At 38.7% G+C, this 13,144-nt stretch overlaps 1 protein-coding gene across 1 annotated transcript in view; it reads left to right on the top strand.

Moving 5' to 3' along the window:
• Nucleotides 1-11,100, top strand: part of kif19 (kinesin family member 19) — a 202,999-nt gene extending 191,899 nt beyond the window's left edge. Inside the window, exon 21 of the mRNA XM_063030788.1 lies at nucleotides 7,217-11,100. Coding sequence (XP_062886858.1) covers nucleotides 7,217-7,368 — 152 coding nt within the window. The 3' untranslated portion in view covers nucleotides 7,369-11,100. The remainder of the gene's footprint in view (nucleotides 1-7,216) is intronic.
• The last annotated feature ends 2,044 nt before the right edge of the window (nucleotides 11,101-13,144 follow it).

The following is a 13,144-nucleotide window of genomic DNA, read 5'->3' as shown; positions in this document are numbered from 1 at the left end:
TTTTCCTTTAGTTTTATTTCAATGGCCTCTTTCACCAGGCGGTCCCAAAAGCCACTGGCGTGGCACAGTAGTTTTGTGCCATCGAAGTCAATCTTATAGCCATTGCGAAGGCAATGTTTTGCCACCGCCAATTTCTCCGGTAACCCAAATGGATACACATCCTGTGCTCCTTGACGTGGGTTTCCACTGTGCATCCCGTCTGGCTGATATACGCTGCTCTGCATTCATAAGGAATCCCGTAAATGCTAGACATCCTGAGTGCTAGATCATCTTTGACCTGCGTAAGCTATGACCACAGCTTCTTTATGGGTTTGGGAATGGTATTAATGCAATATTTCTTCAGGATCCTGTCACTCCTTCCAGAAACCGTGGAAATATAGGGAAGACTGGTGGTAGCGATGGGTTCTCCCTCATTGTTAGGTTTCCTGTTTTCCCCTTTTAAAGGCCTGATTGACTTCCCTCACTTTGTAGCCAGTCTGTAGGAACATTGTGCGTAATTGTCCTATTTCCCCGTAAAGACTCTCTGGGTCTGAAATATGCCTCATGGATTCCAGGCACTCCAACAGTTCCACAATTATCTGAACAGTAAACATACAAACATTCAATTTTCAATGGAGCTGGAGAAGAATGGTTGCCTCCCGTTCCTGGACATTCTAATATGATGGAAACCAGATGGTAGCCTCGGACATGGCGTCTATCATAAACCCACTTACACAGATTTATACCACAACAATAACAACCACCATCACGTCTCCCAACGTAGAGCGGTTCTTTCTACTCTGATTAACTGAGTGAAACCTATATCAAACCCCAAGGAAATAGGACAATTACGCATGACGTTCCTTCCGAATGGATACAAGGTGAAGGAAGTCAATTGGGCCCTGAAACGGGCGGACAGGAAAACCAGGAAACGTAACCACAAGGCGGAACCCGTAATTACCGCCCATCTTCCCTATATTTCCATGGTTTCTGGAAGGTTCACCAGGATCCTGAAAAAATACCAGACTAATACCATCCACAAACTTGTAAGGAATCTCAAATCACAGCTCATGTGGGCCAAAGATGACCCGGGACTCAGGTCAGCTGGTGTTTACATGATTCCCTGTGAACACGGAGCAGTGTAAGTCGGCCAGACGGGACGCATGGTGGAAACCCGCATCAAGGAGCACAGGAGGTGTATCTGTTTGAGTCACTCAGAGAAATTGGCGGTAGCGGAACATTGGACTCACAATGGCCATAAGATTGACTTTGATGGCACAAAACTACTGTACTGCACCGATGGCTTTTGGGACCACCTGGTGAAGGAAGCCATTGAAAGAAAACTAGAGGAAAATAGTTTTAACAAAGATGAAGGTCTCACTTTAAGTAAGAACTGGAATTCGATGTAAACAAGGTGGGACAATGGAAACCTGATTGGACGAGAATTAACCAATCAGGAGGGATGGACTACGAGGGTATAAATACCATTGGACTACGGAGGTATAAATACCATTGGACTAGACATGCCCAAACATCATCCCTGATGATGGACAGCAAAGTTTGTTATCAAAACGGCTAAAATCGATACCTGTACCTGGCTGGAAGCCCGCGAAGGTTTTATTCATCATATATGCCCAGAAAGCACTAGATCCTTTTTCAGAAAGTATGTCTGTTGCACCATTTGCAGTGGAAAATGCAAACAGTTTCAAACTACTGAGAGTGCAATCATCATCAACTTTCATGGTACCAGAACACATTCTACACATTCTAGAAAGTACGCCAATTCCTTTACTTCCTGAAGAGAATGAAGAGAGCTGGACTAAGTACATCCATACTAATATCCTTCCACCGTTGCACAGTAGAGAGCATTCTAACATGCTGCATCACTGCATAGTATGGAAACTGCACTGTGACGGACATGAAGGCTCTATAACGAGTAGTCAAAACTGCCCAAGGCATCATCGGCTTCAGCCTACTTGCCATCAAAGACGTATATGGAAAGGTGCTGGAAAAGGGCCAGTAACAACATGAGGACTCGTGGACTGCTTGTCCCACACCCATCAGAGAGGAGGCTATATAACATCCACGCAAGGACCACTAGACCAAAAACAGTTACTTTCCCCAAACAGTAAGGCTGATTAAACTCTCTATAACCACGCACCACCACTTTATCATTAATCAGAGCCTTCTGTCCACTACAGTGCAGTTTCCGTACCATGCAGTGAGTCACCTTGTATACAGACACTCCTGTGCCTAGCATCAGTTTATGGACATCACAATCAATCTATGTATTGTATTGAATTGAATTGACTTTATTTCTTACATCCTTCACATACATGAGGAGTAAAAATCTTTACGTTATGTCTCCATCTAAATGTGTAATGTGCAATCATAGTAATTTATAATAATTTATTATAAATAGAACAGCATTGTAACATTGAATATACTCAAATCAGCGTGAGTTAATCAGTCTGGTGGCCTGGTGGAAGAAGCTGTCCTGGAGCCTGTTGGCCTTGGCTTTTATGCTGTGGTACCGTTTCCCAGATGGTAGCAGCTGGAGTAGATTGTGGTTGGAGTGACTCAGGTCCCCAATGATCCTACGGGCCCTTTTCTCACACCTGTCTTTGTAAATGTCCTGAATCATGGGAAGTTCACAGTACAGATGCGCTGGCTGTCCACACCACTCTCTGCAGAGTCCTGCGATTAAGGGAGGTACAGGTCCCATACCAGACAGTGATGCAATCAGTCAGGATGCTCTCAATTGTCCCCCTGTAGAAAGTTTTTAGGATTTGGAGGCTCATACCAAACTTCCTCAACCATCTGAGGTGAAAGAGGCGCTGTTGCGTACAGACTACATGAGATCCTCGGTGATGTGGATGCCGAGGAACTTAAAGCTGTTTACCCTCTCAACCCCAGATCCATTGATGTCAATAGGGGTTAGCTTGTTTCCACTCCTCCTGTAATCCACAACCAGCTCATTTGTTTTTGCAACATTGAGGGAGAGGTTGTTTTCTTGACACCACTGTGTCAGAAAGATGACTTCTTCCCCGTAGGCCACCTCGTTATTATTTGAGATTAGGCCAATCAATGTAGTGTCATTGACAAATATAATTAGCAAATTAGAACTGTGGGTGGCGACACAGTCATGGGTATACTGGGAGTAAAGGAGCAGTCTTTTATATATATAAAATGTGTGTGTATACACACACACACACACACACACACACACACACACACACACACATACACACACACATATATATATATATATATATATATAGAGAGAGAGAGAGAGAGAGAGAGAGAGTGTTTATTTTTAAATTATTATGCTCTTTATCTTATTGTGTTTTTTATGCTGCATCATCAGAGTGGGAGTAACAATTTTCCATTCTCCTTTACAATTATGTACTAGAAATTACATTAAACAATGTTGAATCTAGAATAATATATTGTTTAGAAGCTAGTCGGCTATAAGTCTCTTGCCATACCTTCAATGCAGTTTCCCAGCCAACCTATCTCTCATTCCTTCATTTAGATTGAAAAATTCAGATTAGACTACTTTAATTTCAAATTCTATCACATTAAGATCACCCTTTCCTAATAGCCATTTTGCTATATTAATAATTCACCTTTTATCATTGTATAATATGTTCTAAAGTAGTTCTTTTTCAAATTGATTCTTAAATATTCTGAACTAGAAATCCATCCTCTACATGATTAGCACCAGTTGGATTTGTCTAAACAACATTTAAAATCCCCTATAATTACATCAGTAGCCATGGTACATTCATCTCTAATTTCTTAGTTTAGATTATGTTCTACATCACAAATACTATTCAGAGACCTGCAAACAACTCCTACTAAAGTTTTCTGCCCTCTGCTGCACAAAAATCTTTCCCAACCACTGATGTCATCTCTTATTGACAATATGACCCACCTCCTTGCCTTTTCACCTGACCTTTCGAAATGTAGAATATCCTGTTACAGGTGTCCCCCACTTTACGACATTTCACTTTCACGAAAGACCTACATTGGTACCTGTTTTCGCTAACCGAAAGAGGATTTTCGCTTTTTTAAAAAGACCTCCACTTTAAACGTGTTTACCCCGAGAAAGACAACCATGACCGTGAAGCCTTGTGCAGGCAGGTGTGTGCGCATGTGTGTACGTGCCGATTTTTTTCCACAAATCAGTTTTGGCTAAATCCTTCCGATTCTGTAAAGTGAAACTACACTGTATATACATTATTTCTACTTTATATAGGCTGTGTGTTTATCATATCATTCCTGCTTTTACTATATGTTAGTGTTATTTTAGGTTTTATGTGCTATTTGGTATGATTTCGTAGGTTATTTTTTGGGTCTGGGAACACTCAAAAAATTTTCCCGTATAAATTAATGATAATTGCTTCTTCGCTTTATGCCATTTCAGCTTACAAACTGTTTCACAGGAGCGCTCTACCTTCAGATAGTGGGGGAAACCTGTATTTATAGTTCCCAGCGTCGGTCATTCTGCATCCACATCTCTAAAGAATCAATTAGGTCATACTTATTTCTGATAGTGATGCCATGAATTTCAAAGTTCAAAGTAAATCGGGCATTCACAGTAAATACAGAGAAACAGTACAGAATCAATGAAAGACTGCACACAACAAGACAGAAAAATGACCAATGTGCAAAAGGTAACAACACATGCAAATATAAAAAGGAAAAAACAGAATAATAATAATAAATAAGAATACATATTGAAAACATGAGATGACAAGTTCTTGAAAGGGAGTCGATGGATTGTGGAAACAGTTCAGTGTTGGGGTGGGTGAAGTTGAGTGATACTATCCCCTCTGGTTCAAGAGCCTTGTATTTGAGGAATAATAACTGTTCCTGAACCTGGTGGTGTGGGTTCTGAGGCTCCTGTACCTTCTTCCTGATGGCAGCAGTGAGAAGGGAGTATGGTCTGAATGGTTGGGGTCCTTGTTGATGGATGCTGGTTTCCTGCAACAACACTCCATGTAGATGCACTCAGTGGTGGGAAGAGCTTTACCCCTGATGGACTGGGCTGTAACCACTTTTTCCAGGCTTTTTCATTCAAGGGCATTGGCGTTTCCATACCAGGCCATGATGCAACTGCTCAATGTACCCTCCACCAGACATCTATAGAAGTTTGTCAAAGTTTCAGATGACATGCCAAATGTTCACAAATTTCTAAGAAAGAAAAGGTGCTGTTGTGCTTTCTTCGTAATTACACTTTAAGTGCTGGGCCCAGGACAGGTCCTTTGAAATGATAATACCGAGGAATTTAAAGTTGCTGATCCTCTCCAACACTGATTCCCAGGTAAAGACTTCATGGACATACAGTATCCTCTTGAAGTCAATAGTCAGTTCCTTGGTCTTGCTGACATTGCGTGAGAGATTGTTGTTGCACCACTCAGCCAGACTTTCAGTCTTATTCTTATATGCTGATTCATCATCGCCTTTCATTCAATTCTGGTGTCATTAGCAAACTTAAATATGGCATTGGAGCTGTACTTAGCCTCACAGTGATAAGTATAAAGTGAGTAGAGCCGGGGCTAAGCACACAGCCTTGTGGTGCACCTGTGCTTATAGTGATGTGAAGGAGATGTTGTTGCCAATACGAACGGACTGGAAGTGAAGAAATCGAGGATCCAGTTGCACAAGGAGGAATTGAGGCTTGGAGCTTATTGATTACTTTTGATAGGATGATAGTTTTGAATGCTGACTTGTAGTCAATGAAGAGCAACTTGATGTATGCATCTTCACTGTCCAGATATTCCAGGGCTGAGTGAAGAGCCAGTGGAATGGCACCTGCTGTTTACCTGTTGTAATAGTCGGCAAATTGGAGTTGCTGCTCAGGCAGGAGTTGATGTATTTCATTACCAACCTCTCAAAGTACTTCATCACAGTGGCTGTAAACGCTATAGTCACTGAGGCAGGTTACCACGTTCTTCTTAGACACCAGTGCAACTGAAGCCTGCTTGAAGCAGGTGGATAGCAAAGATTGCTGAAGTGAGAGGTTAAAGATTATCAGAATCAGAATCAGGTTTATTATCACTGGCATGTGACATGAACTTTGTTAATTTATCAGCAGGAGTTCAATGCAATACATAATCTAACAGAGAGAGAAAAATAATAAATAAAATAAAACATAATAATAAATAAACAAGTAAATCAATTGCGTATATTGATTAGATTTTTTTTAAATGTGCAAAAACAGAAATACTGTATATTTTTTTAAAAAGTGAGGTAGTGTTCAAAGCTTCAATGTCCATTTAGGAATCGGATGGCAGAGGGGAAGAAGCTGTTTCTGAATCGATGAGTGTGTGCCTTCAGGCTTCCAGCCTGATTATCAGCAATTACTGAAGAGCATGGTCTCGCTCCTCCTGCATTGACTCAAGCTAGTTGCAGATGTTGAATAATGTGCAGATTGACTATAGATCTGAGCAGAAGATAATGATGTTGTCTATGTGCATGAATGCTTTGATCTGAGTGCCCCATTGCCTGGCATTATCCCAGTGCATTCCTAATGGATTTAGCCAAGGGTTCTATGTAGTGCACAAACAAGATAAGGGAAAGTGGGTAATCTTTCCCTCAATCCAAACTTAATGGGAAAGCTATCTGTTTCAGAACTATGAATGTTTGTGTAGAGCTTGGTCCGAGCTGACCAGTCAGTATTCACTCCTCTGTCCTGCATTTAGCAATAGAGTGCACGCGTAGCTCAAGAATGTCAAGTGTTTTCCTACCTGGTATAGCACAAGTTTGGCTAAGTGGATTATCTCCCCCAGAGCAGCCATTAGCCAGATGACAATGACTTTGGACAAGAGTTCATAATCCACATTCTACAAGGAGATGGGTCTCCAGTTCTTGATGTCCTCCTCTCCCACCTGCTGCTTATAGATTAGAGTAATAAAACACTTCCTGATAGAGTCTGACATGCTGCCAGCCAGAAGCATGGTGTTGTGCACATCCAACAGGTCCAAGTGCTCATGGGCTTCAACTCATAGTGATGGCAGGTCTTTGGTGGGAGTTGTGATCATGTGCTCCTTTGGCTCTTACACTTCTGGTTTCCCTGTTCTTTAGATAATATTTGCATATTTGAATATTCTTAGCCGAGGTGACTGCTTGCAACCTTAAAGAGGTACTCATCCAATATAATGTACATTAGAGGGAAACGTATTCTTAATTACACAAAAATAAATGTTCATGTATTTTTTTTTAATTACAGGTCCAAATAACACAGTACCAGATGTGACTAGCTCAACCTCTGTGTTCCATCAACTGGGAAACTTCAAGAAGCAGGTTAAACGTAACCCTCAGCCACATTTTAATTATACAGTGACAAATGGAAAGAATGACATCAGATCAAAGAAAAACTGATGGATTGAAAGATAAGATTTGAAAACTTAGATGAAGATTGTGCTTTCATGGTGAAAGAATGGAAAGGAAATGAAATAAATCTTCGGTGGATGGATGAATGGATAAGATAGACAATACCAAAAAAGAAACAAAAAACACTGCAAAACGTTGCTGATGTTGCAAGCACCTGAGTGTTTTTTTTACCATTATCATATGATAATCTAAATCAGTAAATAGAATTGTTTTTGTTATAAATGTATTTTGAGAAAAGTGATTGTTCTGTGTTTTGCTTTTATTCAAAATAAGTTAAGGATTCCAGGCTTTGTAATGTTTGTCCTTTACCTAGTTTAAAAGGAGGCATGGTGCCAAACGCTTACAGTTACAAACGCTTACAGACTTAAACAGTTCTCTCTGGATGTTATTCCTACTTTGTCTCCAGTTTTGGATTATGCTTTTAATCTAAGAAATCATGGTGCAAACGATGCTTTATTCTGTGGTAATATAGTAGTTTATAAACTGGTCAAGATATGCATAGACTTAAAACTTAAAGCACAGAGTGAACTAAATATTTCTTTTTTTTAAACATAGTCTTTGAATACTGTACATGAATGTTTTCTTTTAAAACGAGGGCCCAGTGGCATGCCTGATTCTCAGTACATTTTGGTAAAGGACTCAGATCAGATAACATATAGGTTCAAGAATATTAACTGTATTTTGTATAAAAATCATAAACAAATTAATTGTTTTCCACAGCAGCATGTACATGTCACTTGAGCATTGGACACATTAGGTGTTGACTGATGATAAATGAGTATTTATCTTTTAGGCACACTTTGGATCAGGTATGTAGCAATTGATTTCAAATCATTATGTGATTCTGAAGATATTGGCATACCTGTTAAGTAGTTTATATATTCACTTCCTGCAGCTATTATAAATCTTTAATTAAATGGGACAATGTGATCACCTTGATCACAAAATTATAAAAATTTATTGGCAATATTGCTCAGTTTTAGTCAGTTGCAGAAGTCTAGTCAAGTGGAGAAAGCCAGTCTGTGCCATTTTTGTTTGCTGTTTGATCATCACATTGGATAGCAATTCACCCATCTAATTCAGGTAAGGAAGTACGAATAATGGGCTCCATTTCACAATCTATGAAATTCATAATTAAGGGAAAAGAAATAATAATTGGTTGCTACATGTCTTTACTAGTGTACAGAACTACAGACTTCTATTGTCAATGATGCCCAAGGTGTTATTTGCAACTAGCATGTTTAATGAGTACAAGAGCCTTTTCTACCATTGACTCTACTATTGCAGAGAGAATAGCAGAAGTCAAGCAGAACACTCGGGGACATTTGGGGAGAAATTGGGAGACCATAAGAGTCATGTTCTCAGTAAGAGGAATGTTATAATTTGTCACGGAGGTATAGGTTTAGATCAAGAAGTGATAATGGTGGATGAGATCTTTTTCACTGTGAATGGCAGACACTTCATTTGCAGTTACGTGAGGGCCCACACCAATATGAGGGATTTTTTTTGCAGGTGGCATCACAAGGTGCATGGAAAAAACAAAAACAGCCTGAAAAAAAAATGTACATTGTGCATTAGACACTATTGCTCATATTTAGTAACTCCTTGCATCATACACAAAGAGGTCCTTGAAGTATTTTCATAAACTTCCTTACAGATACAGTAAGCACCCAATCATGTTCAGTGGAAGTCTTTTATTAAAATTCTACCATATGGTGCATTTAAAATTTCACCTTGCTGTAGAATTCATGGAAGGAGCTGGACTGTTGATTTTTTTTGAGCTCCTGGATACCTACACTTATGTTCCCTTATTTTACATGAAGCAATTCAAACAAAGCAATTGAAATTTGACTAAATATTAAATAAAAACAATAAGTGAGAGTAGCAAAACTATTCCATATTGAAAACGTTTTTTTTTAAACTTATCTCTCCTAAATTCTTATGTATAGGTTTCTATCTTTCAGATTTAAAATAAAGTAGGCCCACATGGAGATATTATACTTGAACGTAAAGCCTTAATTGTGCCATTTATATAAATTTCTACTGAGATTACTATTCATGTTTGCAGTAAGAAGGGTCATCTGCCTTAGTAAAGTAAATTATGTGATTTGAAAAGACTTCAACCAGCAAAAGCGCACTGAGGCAGCTGAGATCTTGTAGCAATTTTGAACCTTATCCTAATTGGTCATTTTGCAGGGTATCACTAGCTAATTGATAGAAGGATTCATTTCACAAAAAAGGTCAATTGAACAACAAAGTATATTGTCTTTTATGTCAAAATAGCATTCTTGGATGTAGAATTTTGTTGCCTGTTGTTGACGTACTCTGAATCACAAACAAGTGAGCCCTTCAAGGTGTTTAAGGTGGGGGGGTTTATATGGGAGGCAGGGTTTAAGGGTCTGCACAACATTGTGGGCCAAAGGGCCTGTACTGTGCTGTACTGTTCTATGTTCTATGTTCTATGTTCTTATCCACATTGTTCTGTGATATCCGGATCAGAGGAGCAGCTGGAGTGGATACAACAGTCTTTTAAAAAATATTTATATTGTCCTTTTTGAGGCCTGTGGTCAGTTGGTCTGACTACTGTGTCAAGAACATAAAAATAAGAAACATTTTGGAAGGTAATAAATGTTTAACTTCCTAAAGGCATTCTGCATTCAAAAGAGACAATCTATGTCATAACCATGTTAGTAATGTATTCTCCATCAAAATATTCCTATTGCTCCTTATTATTATAATTAGTATGACAAGTTAGCCATCCTGTAGCATTTCCTCTTCCAGGGCAATGATGATTTCTATTTTGCCCAAGCCATCTGCTTTCTCATGAATCATGTGTGTGCAATAATGGATACCACTTGTGAATGATGGAGCAGTTTGTTATTTGATGTGTTTTAAGTTGGACCATCAACAATGGCCTTCTTGAATAACCCGGACACATGTACTTGATGTGCTTTCACATGTTCCCCATTGAGCAATGGGAGCCAAAATTCTATGAGATAATCTATCAGAAAAATTATTATGCTGAACGTTTCTTGTTACTGAAAAAGATCTTACAAAACAATAATACATTTTTTGGTGCTTTGCCAATTTCCATTTACCAGTCCATTAGGAAATATTTCAGTATAATACACAAGGTTACCCAAGGCTGTTGTTTGAAACAATCTAGTCAAAAGTTATTTGTTCTATATGGTTACAATGCTAATGGAAGCAAATTCTTTGTCAGAAAGGTTCTTGGAATGAAAGCCACTGTGGTCTCATGTATTAACGCTTTTGATTTGAATGTAGGATTATCATGAATATTTTAACCATTACCAAATTGGTCACGAGGGTGGTTTTACCCATCTGACTTTGATGACTACCCCCTTGTGTGCCTACTGTAATAACGTTTTAGTAGCACATGATAATCTTTGTAGAAAATGCCATGCAAACACTTTCTCAATACAGATACTTTACAGGTATTTATTTAACAAGCATCTACCTATATTTAGTATTCAAGAAAATAAAGCACTCAAAATAATCAAAAGATGCTTGCACATGCTGCTTTTTCTAGATGTTTGCATTTGCTGTTATTTATTACCTAGTTATATGTACAAGAAACTTATTATCTTCCTCTTATTTAACTTTAGCAGCTTGAAAAATTCATAGATACAAATGTTTACAGAGATTTAACAAGACAATACAGAAAGCTTTTTACTGCACTTAAAATTGATATTGGTTACTTTTTCCCACCCACACTAAATAAACAATCAATTTAAAAGTTGAGTATTGAAGGATTTATGGAGAAAGCTATTAAACTACATAGTTCACAATGAGAAAAACAATCCTGATGGAGGGAACCATTTATTTCACTGTGTACAGCTTTCTTTAATTAACATGGTCATATTAAAGTCAAAGTCAAGTTCATTTTCATATGCACAAGTACATGTATGCAGGGGTGCAATGACAAACTTACTATCACCAGCATTACAGGCATATAGCATCAGATGTACAATATTCACAAGAAAAATATTCACTTGTGCAAAATTACTAAAAGCATCCTTTAATCCCATTTTGCTGGAAGGGATGACAATTGTTTAATTCAGTAACCCAGAAGTCATAGAGCACCACAGCACAGAAACAGGCCCTTCGGTCCATCTAGTTCATACCAAACTATTAATCTGACTTGTCCTATTGATCTGCACCCAGACCATAGACCTCCATATGTCCACCCCCATCCATGTACCTATCCAAATTTCTCTTAAATGTTGAAATTGAACCCACAAACACCACTTCTGCTGGCAGCTTTTTCCACTCTCACCACCATCTGAGTGAAGAAGATCCCCCTCCTATTCCTCTTAAAGATTTCACCTTCACCGAGTCATTGAAAGTCTTTTTCCATAACATTCATCCCTGCAAATTAAACATAGAAACATAGAAAACCTACAGCACAATACAGGCCCTTCAGCCCACAATGCTGTGCGGAACATGTACTTACTTTAGAAATTACCTAGGGTTACCCATAGCCCTCTATTTTTCTAAGCTCCATGTACCTTTCCAGGAGTCTCTTAAAAGACCCTATTGTATCTGACTCCACCACTGTCGCCGGAAGCCCATTCCACGCACTCACCACACCCTGCATAAAAAACGTACCCCTGTCATCTCCTCTGTACCTACTTCCAAGCACCTTAAAACTGTGCCCTCTTGTGCTAACCATTTCAGCCCTGGGAAAAAGCCTCTGACTATCCACACAATCAATGCCTCTGATCATCTTATACACCTCTATCAGGTCACCTCTCATCCTCCGTCGCTCCAAGGAGAAAAGGCTGAGTTCACTCAACCTATTCTCATAAGGCATGTTTATTAGATAAATTAATTTATCTAAATTTATTAGATAAATTAATCTAATAAATAACCATTTAGAGAGTATAGAGGTGGTAATGTAATTCAGTCTTACTAAATTTACAAAAATAATTATTCAAGATGCATGAGGGGCATTTAATTTCCAGAAAGCAGTCTTTGATTTCTACTGTACATTTTAAATATTTTTTTCTAATCTTCAAAAGTGGCCCTTTTTGATCCTGTCTATCTTAAAAGCAATGCTTAATATCATCTTAAGGAAACCTCAGTTTTGCTAGTTTCTCTCTTCCTCTGCACATTTAAATGTCATTAATGTTAATGTTTCGAACATTTTGAGTAATATTTCTGTCTGATCCCTTATAAAATCATCTCACTAAGGAGAAGTGTCTCTCATTTCCTGATCTCAATGGAATTTATATTTCTTGTTAATTTCCCAGGAGGTTATATATCCTTGCACTTGCAATCAAGTAATATGTATACTCTTTGTCAATTAAGGAAAAAGGCTATTTGAAGATCAAGATATCAGACTGGCCACAAAGCTTGGGTCTTTCAAGCAGTAGTGATCCCTTCCCTCCTCCTTTCAGATCAGTATTATCTATAGTAGACATTACATGCTCTGGAAAGGTGCCAGTAATGCCATCTCTGCAAATTAATCCAAATTCACTGGAAGGAGAAGCAAATTCATGTCAGTTATCTCTCTCGTCCCCAGTATTGAAGCCCTGGTGCCATTCAGTCATCCATGTTGGGGAGGCCATATTATTCACATGTCTGATCTCAGACTCCCAAAACAAGCTCTGTATTTCAAACTGTTGTAGAAAGAGATTATCAGGCAGACAGAGGTAAATATTCAAAGATGTGCTCAAAACTGATTTTCTTAAACACAGCACTCTTACTTACTTCTGGCTACCATAGTTGAAGGGAGAAGGAG

This window comes from Mobula hypostoma, chromosome 22 (genome assembly GCF_963921235.1).
Source record: "Mobula hypostoma chromosome 22, sMobHyp1.1, whole genome shotgun sequence".
Classification (NCBI taxonomy): Eukaryota; Metazoa; Chordata; class Chondrichthyes; order Myliobatiformes; family Myliobatidae; genus Mobula; species Mobula hypostoma.
The sequence above is the reverse complement of the archived record's forward strand: the minus strand, read 5'-3'. Positions and strand labels throughout refer to the sequence as shown.